The 18,681-nt window shown below is 40.2% G+C and overlaps 1 protein-coding gene across 2 annotated transcripts; it reads right to left on the reverse strand.

Moving 5' to 3' along the window:
* Positions 1-12,170: 12,170 nt before the first annotated feature.
* Positions 12,171-16,975, reverse strand: LOC111225637 (paired box protein Pax-1-like). 2 transcript variants are annotated; one of them, XM_022750630.1, is made up of 5 exons: positions 16,708-16,975; positions 15,327-15,947; positions 14,139-14,272; positions 13,357-13,573; positions 12,171-12,749 (listed from the first exon to the last, which is right to left on the reverse strand). In XM_022750630.1, exons 1-5 carry the CDS (start codon positions 16,709-16,711, stop codon positions 12,640-12,642), a joined length of 1,086 nt encoding a protein of 361 aa, XP_022606351.1. In that variant the 5' UTR covers positions 16,712-16,975; the 3' UTR covers positions 12,171-12,639. The 2 variants fall into 2 exon arrangements, with proteins under 2 accessions (XP_022606351.1, XP_022606352.1); XM_022750631.1 differs by lacking the exon at positions 14,139-14,272.
* Between the last annotated feature and the right edge of the window lie 1,706 nt (positions 16,976-18,681).

Below are 18,681 nucleotides of genomic sequence, written 5' to 3' on the forward strand. Positions count from 1 at the left end.
CGCCTCCTTAGATGTCTCTGAGAGAAAAAAAAGGGACTAATGAGTTTGTACTCATAAACCGTGCTCACAAGGTTACGAAATTGCCCAACATCCCATAACAAATAAACATAAAATACCTCGGAGATGCAACAAAAGATCAAGGCAGCACTGCTAGGAATTATCCATGTTGAACTCCCTTTGGACTCAGCGTAGCGTGAAGCTGCTATTATCTCTGTGAATGTCATATCTAGACCCTATTTTTTTCCATTACTGAGTAGTCTGCGTATCTTGCAGCTGGAAATCTGCAAGATTTGTTCATACAGCAGCTCATGCCTCTGTGTGGTTGAGCTGGAGCTGATCTTTGCTGGTTACTTTCATGGTCGAGTGATTGCATGTTTAAGTTAGAAAGCAGGGTCATTTATTTCTCGGGCATACATTACTGAGTCTGAATGTATTTTCAGTCTGTCAGTGTCATGTCTTTTTTGACCTTTGAAGATTGATTCACAGTTTCTTTGTGTGTGTGTGTGTGTGTGTGTGTGTGTGTGTGTGTGTAAAATCTCTGATCTCTGAGTAGCTCATGCACTCTTTCTGACCTAATGAAGGAGCGAACACTTCCTGGTTCATTACTACAGGCTGTAAGCCAGAGCAGAGGGTGTGTTCAGGACTGTATGGTGGCTTGACTCAGCAGTAGAGGGCTCCCTTTTCCCTCTGAACTCTTAATTTGACAATGGTCATCTACAAAGGAGAGATCCCACCAATAACAGTATTTTATCTTTCATTAATCAAACTGTAATATGAATTTCAACCTTTTGAGAGTAACATGATAATGTTTTTTACAGCTTAATTTACCACTATAAACACTAAATACAGGACCAACATCTGTTTGTACTGACTGTTTCTTAAAATAGCATTATTATTTTCCTACTTATAAATAACATATTCCCCTAATATACTTCCATACAAAGTAAAGCAACAATTTTGCACTTCTGTTCTGTATTTGAGAGCAGTTTCTCAACCCAAGCGATCTGTTTTGACGGAGTGGGATATTTGCCAGAGAGGAGTTCCCCTGCCATTAATCTTACTATGGGTCTGAGTGACAGACCGAATTATCAACTAAAACTTTCAGCCACTTGAGACTGCTACTGATGTTTGGCTTTCAAGAAGAAGAAAGAGTGGGAAACCATTCTCTTGGTAGGAAAAGAGCAGACGCCTGTGTAACTTAAGCATTGTGGAACCCCTCAGCAGCTCTGTAGCATTATCTGGACAAACTAATATTTACTCCAAGGCAGAGCAAACACATTCATTTACTCTGGCTTTATTCAGTGCTCTGGCATTGTTGACGGATTAACTCTAATGATGAAATCTAACCTATCTCCTCAGTTTGATCTAAAGGCTGCGCATCTGAGAGTGCTGCGCAGCATTCACTTACAAGTGAAATGACTAAAAGCTGCTTTACACAAAGAAGTTGACAACAAAAGATAATTATTGGTTAATACATTCTAGCTGATGTCAAATAAAAGTCCAAACATATGAAAAAGTGCAAGACTGACACAAGATCTTTGCTTTGCAAATTACTGATCAGCTGCTTCACCATCAATGTGCACATTATTAAGAACACAGCCTCCCACAAGGATGAAAACAAAATCAACAACAGTCTGTTTCTTTTTTTCAGCTGTGTTCAGAGGGATGGGAGATTTGCAGCAGTCTGAACATGAAAAAGGCAAGTAACGAGTTGGTCTGAAGTCTGACCACAGTGTGGTGAATCTCCGTTTGAGTCAGGTCTGCTTTGAATAAAAACTGATTTGCCTCCCCCCCTAAATTTAGTCTCCAAAATTACACACCCTTCAGAGCATTGTCGGAATGCACGAGACTTGAAGGTCCTCCTTTCTCACCAGAGTGTAATGAGAAACTGCTTGTAGGGACCGCTGGTCGTAAAGGCAAACACCTGCGATGATGAGACTGAGGGAATCAATCTTCCTTCACCTCCTTCCATCAACACAGAACAGAGAAACTAGATTCTCCTGACCTACCCGTTCGCTTCGTGCGATGAAAGTAGAGACAACTGCTTTGCTGCTTGAGCCTGGAGGATGGATGGATGTGGGGAGAACCTAAGACCTGAAAATCCTCCACCGTGAATACAGAAGTAAAATACAAAGTAGCACATGCAAAATCCATGAATGATGCAGAGACCCTTATTTGGATCATTTGCTTTTTGTTTCGCTTTTAGTTTTAAGTAAATTCACTATTGATTCATGTAGTCAACCAAATATCCAGACATAAACAAAAGTGACTAATTTGTCATGTTTATGTAGAATTTATGCAAAATTTCACTATTTTATTGATGATATCTATTTATAAATGTTTGATATATTCTGACATTTTGGCTTTTGTTAACACCTGCCTCCCTTAATATGCACCTTAAAATTCCCATACTTTATTAGCAACATCAAACTGACTCTTTATTATTATAATGATTCCACATTGGCCTTAATAATTGGAGAAAGGGTGTTTGAGGAACTGCTGGTATCATCAGAGGAAGAAGTATATTTATTTAAGGACCAGTACCAGAACAACAATATGAGAATACTCCAATGCAAGTTAAAGTCCTGTATTCAAACTGAAGCACAAAGCAAAAATCTGTTTAAAGTATCAATAGTAGAAGTGCTCAGTGATGTTTTATTACATGATTGGACTGATGAATCAATTCATATAGCATTTGACTGTTATAGTTGGTTGAGGTGAAACTAGTTATAATGTACAGTTAGGTAGTTTTGTTCAGTGGTTCCCAGCCTATAGGGATAGGGCCACTCCCAAAGAGTCACAGGGTAAATCTAAAGGGTTGTGGGATAGGAAAGAGGAAAAAACAGAAAAAAGTTTTGCTACACAAAAAAGTACAATATTCCCCTCTGAAATGTAAAGGTGAAGTACAAAGTAGCATATAACAGAAACACTCAAACAAAGTACAAATGTCTCAGAAATGCTCGTGATTTTTCTTAATGTAAATATTATTTTAAAAGCAACTTTTCTGCTTTTGTATTTAGATTTTTATGTTCAAAAGTTCTTTGGAAGTGGACTGATTCAACCTGCTGCACTGTGAATTCAGAGTGTAACCAAGCAGCACAGCGGCGCTTCACCTTGCTTTTCTCTATGTGTTTTCATTGGGTCAACCAGTTAGTCTGGTAGGACATACTTTTCTTTGGCGGAAATGTCAACCTTCCTACAAGAATTTCTCTGTTTACATTTGCAGGTGGACCCAAGATGGCATGATGGTGTATCCATACACTGTCTTGTTTTTAATGGACAAAGCCTCAGCATTCTTTGGCACATATTGGTCCCTGAGTGAAACCTCAACGAATTCATGTGTGTGTTTATTTGTTTTTTCTTCCTTGTGACAGACAGACACACAGCCTTGGATTTCACTTATAGAGTAGCCGAGACCTTGTTAACTCAGTAATGGATAGCCTTGGTGTACACGGAGACATCCTCCTCATTCTTGTGCCACTGAGAGCAGGAAGAGAAGACAAGCACTTCCTCTATCACTCTGACACTCACCTTTTGTCTGTCTCTGCTAGCATCGCACAGAGAGCCTGTGTCTGTGCAATGGATGTGGTTAATGGCTTCTCTTTGGCTTTTCCCATGAAGAACTGCATGCAGGAAATATTTTGCTTTGTGTGTTGTGTGTGATGGTACTGATAAACAAGACTGTACTGTCAAGTTCCACCACACACAGTACGCCGTATATAGACCATATTCTTGTACACCTGGAAAGGTAAAATAACACTTATATTTGACATATTAGAAAAAGGTCAACCCTTTATGGTTTGAAAGTGATATTATATGACATTATTTGTTCATTTGCAAGATAGGAATTGATGTTAAATGTTGACAACATTTATCAGCATGGAAGCAGTTGTTGGGATGAAACTTGACTCCGCACTGCTTCAACATAAAGAAGCACTTGAGCTGCATTCTGTGCAGTTTGCCAAAACACACACACTTTCTTTACTGAGCTTCTAAAACTCTCCTTAACCAGAGAACAAAAAAAATGATTGTGTTTCTCATTAGGGTTTCACTTCATGACAGACCGAATATTGGAGCTGAAAGACAGAGGGCTCACTAGACAATTGAATGCAGTTTAAGCATTTCTGCAGAGGCCCACCTTGCTATTGTGGCTTGGAAGTGTGACTGCTGGTTGAATCAGTCTGCAGTGGAGGGTGATGACTGAGAGGATCTCCAGTGTGGAGTAGCCACCCACATAGCTTTGTATCTTGTCTGCAGATGAATCCGATACATTTCATAAAAAAAAAGAAAAGATTTTTTTGTCTGTCTATTCTTTAGTGCATTTCAGCAATAGTTTCTCCACTGAAGCGGGTGTACACGCTCTCATCTTTACTTGTGTACGAAAAGATTTGCCGTTACAAAGGTGCTGTCGTTTGGCTGCGATTGAGTTTCTTTCAAAAAACACATTTTTAAAAATATATATATATATTTTTTTTTTGCCAGGATTGTCATCAGATAGTTTAATATAATTATAAGAATATTAAAACCTTAGATTCTTTTTTTTATTTTATGATAATAACAGTATCAGCTAAACACAGAATATCAAGCTACAATTTGTCTTTTCAGAACACAGTGATGTAGTTTTATCGTTTTGATGTGTGGAGCAGTTGCACTATGTTTACAACAGCCATAGAATCAATAAATCAGACAAGCTAAAACATTTACCGACTTTGACATACACACTATACATTTCAATTTAAGATATTCTGTATGTTATATGTTCATTCCCAATACCTTTGCAGCAGTGGTAACTAAGTACATTTATGCTGTTACTAAACAGTTGAATGCAGTACTTAAGAACAATTTTGACATATTTTTACTTCATATCACTTTATGCTCCTTTATGTTCTACTCCAGTATATTTCAGTGGCAAATTTTACTCTCTATTTTTACTCTACATATTTTACTCTACATTTATCTGACACCTATAGTTTTTAGTGCCTTTGCAGATGAACATTTTACACATATGGTCACTTTATAAAATTATGATTAAATATTAGGATTAAACTACCTAATAATAAATGGTGTTGTTAAAATTAAATCTCCACTTAGACCAACTGCAACAGATAAATGCTGCTCAAACATGAACACATCAGTAAACATTATAATATTAAATTAAAGGGTCCATTTTGCATGAGTACTCTCACTTTTGATACTTTTCAGTATATTCTTCCGTACTTGTACTTTGATGATTCGAATAACAACCAAAACATTAAATATTCTTCTGTATCTCTTTTACTGAGCACATTTCAACCTCAACAGACAGACGTGTTCTTAATTTCCTTTTCCCCTTGCGTGCGCACCATGTCATGTTGTCTTTCGGTTATTTTGATATTGGTGTGATGTCATTCGGTCTGGCCTGTGGAGCCCTGCTCTCTTCCCAGTGGAGTGGCTATATCAGACCGTTCATTCAGTTTAAAACCATGTTTTCGCCATGCCAAATTAACAGCCACCCTTTGGGTCAATGCTGCGTGCGAGTGCTGAGATGGGAGAGGCGTGTCTGAGTGAAAAGCGCCAATAAGAGCAACATGCATGGTTCTCCACAACTGGCTGCACTCCGTGTTCTTCAAAGGGCCTTCTTTCTCTCTGTCTCTCTTTTGCACTGTGAGCTTGTTTGTAGTCAACTGCGCAACAGATCAGGCTTCCTGGGCCTCGCTGCTCATGAACACACCAAATAACCTGATGATAGTGTCAATATGGGAAAGGTCAGACGGTTATGTATATGTTTTATTTCATCTTGGATGTTGCTAAGAATCAGTGGTAAGTTTGTGTTGATTTTGACATGAGCCTGTCTTGGTTATCAGCCAACAAGTTCCTTAAAATCTGACAACTCATAGGGGCTGGCAGCTCTGACTGGCGCCATTGTGACGAACCCCTAGGGAGTGGCGGCTGCAACAGGGCATGGTCAGGAGGTTGATTAATGACAGCCATTGTTGTTTACTTCTCACCTTTTGTTGCATTATCTTTTCAACTCACTACACGGTGACACGTTAGCTGCTGATCGTGCTGTTCACATACAGCATTCAACACCAGAGCAACAGGCTCTGCGTGCATCAGACCTGTACCACAGAACAGTGCGCTCCAGTTCCTTATATCTCATCTGAATACAGAGGTGATGCACACACACCTCTCACAAACCACACACTGGATGATTTGCCTATAATTAACGGAACTTCTTGTTGACCCCGGTTCACCCAGCGATGAGTTAGTCTCAGTCAAATGTGTGATGTCTCTACCAGTTTTGGTCTCATAAAGCCAATTTGAATCTGTTAGTTCAGCATTATTTCTTCATGAAATCCCACTCACATCTTGTGCAAGAGAGCCAAATTAGCTATATACTACATTACTATACATATAATATACAAGATTTAGGAGATTATTTAGCCCTTTTTCAAAATGAAAGTATATATTAGTGGCCAATGTTTAAAGATTTATGACTTCATTTTGAACAGTTGTGGGCTGAGAGCCACAGAGGGTAGGGAGGTCACAGAATAGTAAGAGACACAATGTTGGTTTTGGTCTTTTTATGGGATTTGTTGACAAAAACAGAAATATAGACCAAAATCATGCCTAAAATAATAAAAAAAAAAGAATAAGCTTCCTTTATTTTGTCACTAAGCATATTCCAGTGCATCAGGTACAACATTTTACAGTGTGAGAGTTTTGATTGTCTCTCTAAACGCAGAAACGTCTATTCACTCATTTCATAGCTTCAACTGAGCTTCAGGCAAGATTTTCCTCCCTAAACCAACAGACAGTACAGTGGTTTACCACAAACATTTTTGGGAGAAGAGTCATCATCTTATTATCACCTAATAAGAATTCAAGCCAAAAATGAACTTGAAGGCATCCCTTAAATCCAACGCCTCATAGCTTCGTTTTTTTTTTTCTGCTGTTAGCATTTGGCATGTGTGTGGCAGCATTTAGCACAGTATATGTTTCAGCTCACTTTAAATAAATCACAGATGGGCAGTCGGGCAGAACATTAATTCTATAGTCTCCACAAATTAGAGAGGATCCTGAGGACTGTCTCTGTCTTTGCCCAGATCGTCACTAAAATAGACTTCCACTACAAAACTGCTGACAAATTTCCATAATGAAAGTCTGTATTTTGACTTTCCAGTAGAGGACTACACAATCCTCCAGACACTGATATTTACATACCGATTACTGACAATACACACAAATTACAAGCATTCTTCCAGTTTTACAAAAAAATATGCTTGCTTTCAGGGGCAGTGCTTTCAAAGAGTGCATTTTAATTGTGTTTGCAAACATAATTTCATGCTCTTTTAGTCATCTGTATGTAATAATCAAAACTGGGCTCCGAAATCCAATGTGATCCTGTGGTTATTCTCTTTATTGCTGTATTGCTCTATCCTCCGAGGACCAAAAACAGCGGCGGAATCTCCTGAGAGCAAATGTGAAATGATACGTTTTCATTTAGAAAGCCAAATGTCATCATCATGTCTCTGTCCCTTTTGCTTTTAGAGCCTCTGGTTGATGTGGTGAGCTGGCAGAGCAAGTAAGAACATGGGAGGGAGACATTTATCATCCTCTAGACTACAGAGCTGTAACTCTGCCTGCTTGGAAATCCTGTGGACAGTCAATGGGGGAAAAAAACAGTCAATGGTGATTGCATTACAAGGATGACATCGTTACGGACCCATGGCTTTGGTGTTTTGGGTGGTAAAAAAAGTGAATGCATCGCTTACAAATTCAACTAATAACAAAATGCCACTGTGGATCTGTATAGTGTTTGAGCCTGCGTAACTTTCTTTGCTGTTTTACTCTGTTCACTAAATTCATCAAATTCTGTCACATGGTGTAAACATCATGCTGGCAGCTTTGAGCAGAGTTTTCATTTATGACTTAGTTTCTCACATGCTTGTCAAAAAATTACACCCAGCTTGTCAAAGAGCGTGACAGGTACATGTTCCAGCATTGTACATGTTTGCATTCACTGTGTTTCCATGGCAAGTCAATTCATTTGAAATTTTAGACATGAGAACTGCCGGCACTGGCCCTCTTTCCAAAATGTGATACTTTGCCAACTTGCCACTCTCTTTTTAAAAGGTTTCTTGCGTATCTTTCTTTGCTTTTTCCAAGACCTGTCTGGCCTGCCGTGTCGCCTGTCCTGAGATGCTCTCTTGTTGATTTTTAGTCGTGCAAAGACAGAGTAAGTGAATGACTCCCGGCCAGCCTAGGGTATTTCCCTTCTTCAACACAAAAAGCAGAGATAATGTAAAATGTCTTAAATCATACCCAGCAAAGTGTCAAAGACATAAACTGAACTTTGGTCTGTAAAGAACACTCAATCCCTCCTGTACACATGGCAGACATTGATGAATTGTTGTAGTTGAAGATAGCAGCGCCTGTTCTTGCTTTTTAAGGAATCTCTGTCACCATTTCACTGCTGCTTGGATTATGAATGGTGCTTAATATCGTATCCATTAGGATCAAGGAGGCCAAGTCCCCTATCCATCTCTCCAAGTATCTGTTTAAGCTTGTGGTATCTGAGAATCCTTTCAAGTTTAAGTTGCAGAGGTAACACTCTTAAGGCCGTCAAGATCAGAGCACTGTACAATGTTTAAGTCTGGGCATCTGCACATTTGTGTGTCACTAGTGTCATTGTAAGTTTGGCATGTTACAGTGCAAAAAGGCTCCTTTTGTCTCCTTTACACACAAGCAAGTGCTGCTTTCAGTAATACTGAATAGATGAGAAAATTTAAAAGCTAGGAATAGTATTTTTGGAAAAACATGGTTACAGATCTAATATCGCATAAGTATTCTTTCAAAATAAGACTGGTGCAGATAGGATCTTGTCTGGCTTTAACCCCAAATAAGCATCAATTACTCAACACACCACAGTGTAAAAATAACAAAATGTTGGTAAATAGTTTTAACGTGACAATCAAGTATTTTCACCGAAATTTGATAAATAGTTCCCTACAGGTACCTACAGTTTTACCTTGTGAAACTTTGGGGAAAATAAATTAAAAGTAAAAAATAATTAAATAATGACTGAGGACTATTTGAACAATATTGAACAATAAAATATTTGGGCAATATTTAAAATACACAAAAATTCTTCTTGTAAAAGTGATTCTGGGATTAAATAAGTGACATTTCTTGTTGCACCTATCTCAAAGTACATACACTAAAAACTAAATAAATACTATGTTTTGTGTCCCATATAAATAGGAAATATCTATTTAGAAGCAGCCCACCTGCTGCCGTTCCAGCACAGAGGGTCTGCAGAGGACACAGTGGGGGGTATCACTTGCTGCCCTGATTGATGACCATAGGTCCCGCAGGAAGTAACCCCGCCACCATGAAGGAGTGTTTTCTGAACCCCAAGTGGTATCCGGGAAAACATGAGCGACTCCAGTCAGGGAGCGTGTGTACTCATAGGCCATCTTAATGTTTGGATACACTCAGTCACTTGGGATTTTGCTGCAGAAGGGGAAAGGAATCAGAAACTGCAAAATAGAGTTCAGAGGGCATCCAAATTCCAGGGTGTCCTCTGAAACGTGCTGCTAGGCCTGATCAGTATGACACCTCAGTGCTGTGTGTTTCAGACCTTGTTTTAGCAGGTTAACTTTTCTGGGATAATATTTCAAAAATTGCAGATAAACATGAATCGTTTTCTGTACAGTATCAAACAGGATGATATTAGACAGATTCACCCTTTAAAGATACTGCTATAGACCTCTAAGCAAAGGCTGATCATTGGCATACATTTAATATCAAATTGGCAGCACACACAGAGGGTCGAATCCATTTATCTTTTACATTTTTGAACTAAAAAATATCAACTTATTAAAAAGAATATTACTATCCGTGGATCTTTTCCTTTGGAAAAAAACTATAATATACAGTAGTGTCTTCTTAAGAATTGCATTTTTTCGGCTTTTGGGGTGGTTCAAGTTGAGTTGAAGATTATTTCCGTCTGTCCCCACAGCCAGAATGAAGAAAACAGAACCCCACTACAAGCGAGTCCAAAGATTGTCAGTGGGAGTAGTTTGAAATGTAGGCTTTTTGCTCATTTGTCTGAAAGGAATTGGATTTGAAATCACCAGTAATAACTTGCAATTGATCTACAGCAATAAAATTATAAATATCATTCATCTTTCTAATAAAGGCAGAGGTTATAATATAACTCTCAAAACTGATCCTCTCTCCAGCCTCAGATCTCCTCTCACTGACTGTTAAACTGTAACTCTCATATTTTAATATCATTCAGTTCACTGTCACCTTATGTTTGTAAATAGTAAAAAGTAAAAAGCTTGAATCTTAGCTGATCATCTTTATCAGTGTAAACAGATATGATCAATAATAATCTGACTGGATGACCATCTCAGCTGAGTGAAAACCCACTCAAGCTATTTCTTCACCAATCCAATTAAAACTACTGTATAAAACTGTGGTTATGAAGAAAGCAGGCGGAAAACTATTTTTTTCATTAAACATTATATAATGATTCATTGTGTTATTCTAAACTATAAATATAGCATCATAAAAAACCTCTCCCTAAATTGCATCCACGCGGAAGGTGCTGTTAAAAACCACAGAAATGCTCAGTCTAATTCAACCACACTAAACTGGGCCCGTCACTAAACCTACTGCATCACACACTCCCCTGCATCAGTGGAAGAGATGGCAGCTGTGTGCACGATTTAGAAAGTTGTATTAACACGTCAAATACATACACTACTAAAAAATTATAATCACTTTTTCTTTTCTTTTTTTTTAGAAATAAAACCTTAATTAATTGATGTTCAATCGTAATTTTGGTTCACAATCAGAATAGAAATAAAACGTTAAAAGGGAACTTTAGTTTAAATTTATGAAAAACAAAACTAAACGACTCAACTATTGCAAAGTTTATATGATGAAACTTTTTTTTTCACATAGCTCTGACCTAAAAAAAAAAACAAAACACATTGTGCCTATTAAATGTAAGGCAACACAACACCGTCAGACACGTTAGGTTGACTGTGTACTGCCTTTTTCTACTGAGTTGAGCCAATGTTTTCAAAATAAGGACAGAATGCAATAATAATACTATAATACCTAATATGAAAACATCTATGCATTTTACAAATCTATGTAATTTTAGGTGGGCTGGTATTATTGGACAAAAACATGATAGGTTCAAATCCGCAGCAGGCTTATCACAGAAATGAGCCAAACAGAGAGATCAGAAAATATGGTCCCACGAATAACAGTGAGGAGGTTTTTAGAGTAAACAGGCCACCGGAATATAAGGCTTACAGACTGAGTATAGCGCTTATATGGGAAAATTTCTGGTAATTTCTATACGGGGGCAGAGTCTCCGTGAGGCAGCATGTGGGTGGATTTGGCCTGTCAGCTGCCCTCCTGCACGCACCCTTCATTAGCGCGCTGATCAGCCCTCAGATTTCCATCATGGCAGGTATCAATTACAAGACAGATAGCATCAGTGGAGGCAGCCAGCCTGTGGAGACCACTGTGCCTGTGTAATGACTTTTCCCACCAAATAGTGGTGTAATGACACCTCAGCGTGTGGCTTTCATATTCAAAATTAGGACAGAAATCCAATCAGGAAGCCTTTTCATTTGAGACAGGCTTAAACTTGACCTTCTCTGTTAATTTTATGATTGATCAAAATTAGTTTTAGGCCATTTAAAGCCTCAGGGAAAACAAACCGTTACTGCCAATGCCCAGATTAAACTTCCATTCATGTTTCCATCGTCTCCAGTTGGAAGACGAGCGAGTGCGATGGAATAAATTGCAGGTGTGGAGAGTTTGGGAAAGTGGGAATTCCAGACGATCGACAGCGTAAAGATCAGAAATAAGACGGGGTGATGTTAAGATGAGGCCTTCACTGGTTGCAACGATAACCGAAAAGCACTTGAGTGAGCAGAAAACTTGAATTTCCCGTATTGCTCTGTCTTTAAACTCCTCAACACAGGACTTTCATGTAGTAAGACACGTGCAAACGAATTTCATTTTCTACCATGCAGGAACCAAACTGTGCACCTCTGCTGAAATAATGTGGGCTGCGAGACCATGGGATGGCATTTAAGAAAGCCTTTATTTTTGAATATTTACAATGAAATTATAAAAATATATAATTAAAGCTTTGGCAAATATTTTACATTTAGACAATTTATTTATTTGTTCACATCGTTAAGTCACTGTAGGATCGAGATCATGGCCACAAATTAATATAATATATGGCGGATTACAGAACAACCCTTGGTTTTATAATAAAACATCGATGACACACTGGACGGGCAAAAGTGTATTTTTTTTTTATCCTGCAGTCTCCTTAAGAGAATATACAGTCTAGAAACATGAAGTATTTCAATGGAGGAAAAAAAAACTATCAACCAATGAGGGGAGACACCGATACATCCATGCAAGCTTACATTCATATGGCCTTGAAGGCCGATAAAGCTATACTGTATTCATAATGCATGTGAAAAGGCCTGTGTTTGACTGTAAGCTACAAACACCCGGGGGAACAAGCCGTTAGTGTTCAGACTTACTGTTGGAGTTGTTGAAATGAGTTCAGTTAAATGGGTCTGGTAATTAAGGTGGTATAAGTCCCGGTTATGATGATGAGGTAGGGAGACTGAGTCCATGCACACTGTTCAAGTCTTCATGTTGCTGCTGCTGTTGCTGCTGCTGCTTGCTCAGGGGACTGGGTGGTTTTCTGTCTCCTGCACAACACAAAGAAGAAATAGAGTCGTGATTCTGTGCGTGCAAAATGAATATTTACTCCTCAAGATAAACGCGTCTAACTTGAGTTATTTCGCCAACAAGTTGCAGCAGGTCTGACCTGCTTTAAACTAACAGGATATTCAGAAATGTAAAGGCCCTACAACCCTAACAAGCAGTGTCTTTTGTTTTTAATTAAACGTATTTTCTCGTTTTATACGCGTAAAATGTCCTCGGACCACCTGGTAGAGCGCTGTTCTGGAAGGTCAATATTTAATAATTGACATATAATTAGACTTCATTTGGGATTTGGTAAATGTTTACACTCGTCGCGGTCATTGCTTATTGCGAAAGTGTGTGTGCGTGAGAAAGGAAAGAGGGAGGGAGAGAGACAGCTCGCTCCAGATCTGAGCTGATATCATATGAGACCTCAATTATATTAATAATAATGTTAATAATAATAATAATCTCTGTAAAAAAAAATATTGTAATAAAAAGAAACTGCATCCCAGAGAGAATACTTTTTTTTTTTTTTAAAGAAACATCTGTCAGCAGTTTTCACATTAAGCTGTGGTCCCGGTCCCCCCCCCACCCCACCCTGATCTCTACCTTCTCGGGCCTGCTGGTGCTTGAAGGCCATCGGCGAATGGATCTCCCCTGCGTGCATCCCCATCCCGCCACCTGGGTGGGACAGGGCCGGGCTCTGTGGCTGCCAGTGGTGGTGGCCCGGGGCCACGTAGCCGCCTGCTGACCCGCTGTACACCCCGTACTGGTTGGTGGGAGAGTAAGCACACGCCGAGACATAACTGGACAATGTCGAGGAAGGCTGCAAACAGACGAGACAAAATAAGCACAAACACCCCCAAAAGGCACAGCAGTTAAAGCCTACTCTAACTGTGTGTGACAGCGGCGTGTGGCTGCAGCAGTGGGGCTAAAAGATGGTGACTAAGCGGTTTAGAAGTAGAGGGAAGCAAACTGAGGGACACACGAGATTGACTATAATTTAATTTACCATAAATAAGACAAATTAGAGCATGTTTACACAACTAGGTTTCCTCTGTCCCTCATCCAAGCCCTGACTCAGTAAGGCAAACATTTAATCTGAAGTTTAAAAAAATCCTTCAGGGGTAAAATGTTATCAAGCAGCAGCCTGTGGCCTTATGTGACTCCGTCTGAAGGTCCTGATGCACGGAAACTTTTCACTGCTCTGCCACAGGCCTTTGTAGCGAGAGCAGGCATTTACTTAAGGCCTCTGCCCAATCTGGCTCTAAACATTTGGACTGATTCCTATAAAGAAGGAAAATAACGTGCATATAGAGTACAGTGTGCACACTAGTGCAGTCTCATATGGGCTGTACACATGTTCGAATGTAGTCTATATATAGTTTTACCTGAGCGTATTTAATGTCGGCGTCAATGGCTGACTTGTCAATCCCGTTGACCGTGTGAGCCGCTGGGAAAGCTGCTCTGTTGACGCTACTCCACTCCTCCATTTTTGGTGGATATCCCTCCGTCCCAGCAATGGCTGATTTAGAAACAGTAACTTCATGTCAAAGATATATAAAAGGAAAAATTTCTAAAATATAAAATAAACAAAAATAGAAAAAATCAGTGCAGCCACTTTACTAGCTTCATAATTAATTATGGAAATTGTATAGTATTTTTAAAAAAATGTTTAACGTATTGTCCTGCCTGGGCTATGATAGATATTTTCATTTTCAAAATCCCGGGCCTTATGTAAAATAGCTTTTATGTTAGGGCTATTCAAACAAATATATCATTTAATATCATAATTATTATAATTATTTACGTGCGTAATTGTTTGTGATATACGTGCATTATTAAATAATACATGACATTAGACTTCAGGAAAAAAAACAAGTTGAAAGCAAACAACAGCATTTTATTAAATATTCTTCTTTAATTTAATAATTTATAATAATAATTGTATAAGCTAATTATAGCCAATAAACCCTATATTTTTATTTTCATATGTTTGCGCAAAAGAAGCAACAGACTATTCTGGCTCAGTTAGGATTACAGTGTCGTGGTATTTCCATTAAAACATATATATTAATTACATATTAATATGTAATTGTGCATACATTTTGTAAAATAAATGTAAAATATATGGTGGACCTTGTTGCACAAAAAAACACACTGGTCCAGGGCGATTTAACACTGGATGGAAACACTGGCTGCAGGATCAGGAAGGCGAAGAAAAAAAATGGCAGTAATGACTACTTGAAGGATTAGAGGGGATATAGCAGGTGAGCAAGGTGTTTGCAAATGCATCATCCCATGAAAAGGCCTATTGAGAGTGGCCTTACTGCCTTCTGGCAGAATGTTGAAACGGAGGCCTGTAGGACTTCTAATGGGCACATTGTCCTGCCTGCTGCCAGAGCAGGTTGTGCGGAGTGATATGGTAATTCATCATGAAGAATAACACACTAATAACCAGCTGCACGGGTTTATTAAGATATTATTTGAGAACAGTGGGAACGGCTATGGGGCTCACGTGTGTGGCACTAAGACGCAGAGGCCTAAGATTTCTCACAGAGCAGAAAGTGGCTCCTCACCTGCAGGATCCATGAAGGCTCGTATGCCGAGGATGTTGCTGACGGTGTGTGCTGAAGGCCAGGCCCTGGATATGCTCACATGCCCAGCCGTCACCGGTACTCCAGGCGGGCTGCTCATTTTAGGCGACATAGTGTTGGGGTAGGAGTAAGGGTATATGTGGTTGTAGGAGAGCCCGGCCTGCGCGGAGGCTTGCTTACTGCTCTCATACTGGTTGGGCTGGGACAGATTTCCAATCTTGTTGCGTAAAATCCTGCTGATCGAACTCACCGACGGGACATTGTATTTGTCACAAACTCCATCTGCCAAAAGCCTGTCCCGAATCTCCCAGGCAAAGATCCCGGGGTCGTTTTGTTTGTATTCCCTGATATTTTTCACCACGTTCGGCGTCGTGACCCGTGGTTTGCTTCCACCGATGGCACCGGGCAAGATGGAGCCCGTCTCGTTGTACCTCGCTAGTATCTTGCTCACGCAGCCGTGGGAGACTCGGAGTTGCCGGCTTATGTCGCAGGGCCTGATCCCGAGCTGAGCCAGCTCCACTATTCTCAACCGTATGGCGTTGGGCAGGGGTCGCCCATTGACGAACACGCCGCCTAACTGGTTCACCTCTCCATAGGTTTGCTCTGCGGGAGAATAGAGACACACACGTTACACATTTACACTGTCACTTGTCTGAGGTGAGTGCACAAATGTCTGACTAATACAGTCAATTATATCATTCCCATGCCCTCGAGGCCAGCCGCAAAATATATTTTCATATTGATCACTTCGGCAACCTCAAAATGCCCAGCATGCACCCGTCTGACAAAGGCCAGCTCCTGTAATTTACACCATAACTGGAGGTTATGAAGTGGTATAACATGTCAGTGTAACCACTGGCTGGTAACCGCTATTTTGCAACTTTACAAAACTGGTTAAATTGTGTGGCTGGGTTTACCCTTCACCATCCCTGTTTACACACACACACACACACACACACACACACACACACACACACACACACACACACACACACACACACACACACACACAAGAAAAAAAAACATTAAAAATGGCGAGCTGGAGGAATAGACATCAGGAGCTCTTCAAAGAAACGCTCCTCACAGGATAATTGCTGGTGTGTTTCCATTTTAGATTTAAAGCTTTAAGCAGACTGCAGTGTCTGCTGGATAGAGCTGGTAAAATCCACCATGAAATAAACTTGACAAGCCGTCGCCAAAAGACCTTCTTCATTTGCACATAATGTGAACTTGAAGAAGAAGAAGAAGAAGAAAAAAAACACACACAAATGCTTATTTCTCTCTTTACGCAGGCGTGTTGAGGCTGGACACGCTTCCATAAGCCCCCTGCCACTGACGCATGCAGATGGTAACGCAGGCTTACCCATTTGCCTATATGTCTCGAGATGCTGGGAAATGTAGGTGCCCCTTCAAATGGCTGAATGCGTCCGAGCGAAAGCAGCGAAGGAAGGGGGAACTTGAGGAATGAGCCCCAGAAGAGGGAAAAGAGACCTCTTTAAACTCTCCTCCGGTTGCAGCGTGCCCCCTTCTTCTTCTTCTTTTTTTTTGGAAGCAAGTGACTGCAAGGGACAACGGCGCCAAAGTGATCCTCATCCGATAAAAGCAAATTGAAGTTATCCCGGGGAGTCCGGAGTTTGCTGGAATTAATTTGACGCGTTCTCCACGTCAAACTTCGCTGTTATACGCCGAGTCCTCTGCTCTGGTTTCATTGGTCGTCTTGCGCTGGAAACGCTGTCAGCCAATGCAAACCCCATCCGGTTGGAGCCGTGCGCCCTCCTTGAATATTTTGCATAGGGGAAGTGGCAGAAAGGGAAACGTTTCATCCAACATGCAGCCTTCTGGTGAGGACTTATACATGATAGGACATTCACACAAGCATGACAGTGAAGCTTAAACCCGGTAACCAGTGTTTTCAGCTCTAAAATAAAGTTCAACCACTTTTTACACTTCATATAAATACTGGTTAGTAGTATGAATATATGAATTATTAAAGGGGAGGGTGTAAATAAGATGAACTTGCATCAGTCACTTTAAGGTATTTGATATCATTCGTGATGCTTTAAATCACTTTTATTTCACCGGATTCGTATGAACTATGGGAGAAGTTGTGGTCTGTGGTGTGTTGCTGATTCACTTCAATAGTTATGTGCAACTTGGTAAATTTAAAACCATGCAAGAGTGGATGACGCAGGCTCTTAAAAGTCTATTTCTTCCTTGAAAATAACACCAATAAATGCAACAGAAATGATGAGGAAGGCAGTAGTTTAAATGCCAGTCGTACAAAAACAACATTTATATATTTTCCATTATTGGCTTTTTCTTCTTTCTTTTTTCAAAATAAAATAGTTCCGTTTGGTCATGATGCTATATTTTGCCCCTTGGATTTCTTTTTCTGTTGTGGATCCTGCAGACTCGAGTCGCTGGACTGTCAGAGCAGAGGGAGACTCGCACACTAGCTGCCGGAGTCCTTTTTTTTTTTTTTTTTTTTTTTATAAGCCAGTGTCAGAGCATCAAACATGGGAAGGGGCTCATGTAATCGATACCTCTGTAGATCGCAGCGCTCCCAGACTATGGGATATCGACTGGATTCCACAGACATACATTATCACAGCATGTTTTCGGAGTTTCCTGTGCAAGTTTAGAAGGTATCGTTTATAAGCTCGCAAAACGTTACTTGTAAAACTTAACAGTCGACCCAATGGTAACAAGGTGCAGTGTCCTAAACCCCAACACCACAACCACCCCCACCCACTCCCCACCCCACCCCTCTGCTCTGTGTCTCCTGGCCACTTCGCCATCCACAGATCTGGGAGCGGGACACATGGAAAGCATCATGTTGGGTCAGAGGAGCTTTAAGTTGGCTTTAAAGCTCGATACTGGTGATAGACTTTTTTTTTCTTGTCATCATGGACTTTTAGTTTAGTCTGGATGTCAAGAGAATAAATATCTTGTATTGTGCATGCTGCGTTCGCGTGCATGTCGCAGGGACGCTCTGGAGGAAACTTCACCTGTTGCACCTGAGTATAAATGATTGTTTTAATAACCTGTATTTCAAATCTTCCTCAGCCTCACTCTCTCTGTGTCACCGTCGCTCTCTCTCTCCTTGTGACTCTGTGTCTCTCTGTCTCCCCTCCTCTGCTTGGCTGGCAGGACTCCCCTCATCTGGCCATCACAGGAACTACATGTCTCTATCAGCTCGCTGTCTCACCTCTCTGACTTGTGCGTTATTCTCGGGGTAGGTAAACCCGTCTCTCCATGTTTCCATAGAAAACAAAAGACAAACTTTGTCCTTGCATTTAGCGCGAGGAGTTATTAAACCGAGAAAATAATTTACGAT

Source organism: Seriola dumerili, unplaced genomic scaffold, assembly GCF_002260705.1.
Source record: "Seriola dumerili isolate Sdu_G_001 unplaced genomic scaffold, Sdu_1.0 BDQW01000149.1, whole genome shotgun sequence".
Classification (NCBI taxonomy): Eukaryota; Metazoa; Chordata; class Actinopteri; order Carangiformes; family Carangidae; genus Seriola; species Seriola dumerili.

What these genes read in the sequence shown, in the direction of transcription:
- LOC111225637 (XM_022750630.1), bottom strand. An exon ending in AGCCTTCATGGATCCTGCAG is followed by an intron (nt 14,273 to 15,326) that starts GTGAGGAGCCAC and finishes TTTCTAAATCAG; the next exon opens with CCATTGCTGGGACGGAGGGA. An exon ending in GCACCAGCAGGCCCGAGAAG is followed by an intron (nt 12,750 to 13,356) that starts GTAGAGATCAGG and finishes TGTGTTGTGCAG; the next exon opens with GAGACAGAAAACCACCCAGT.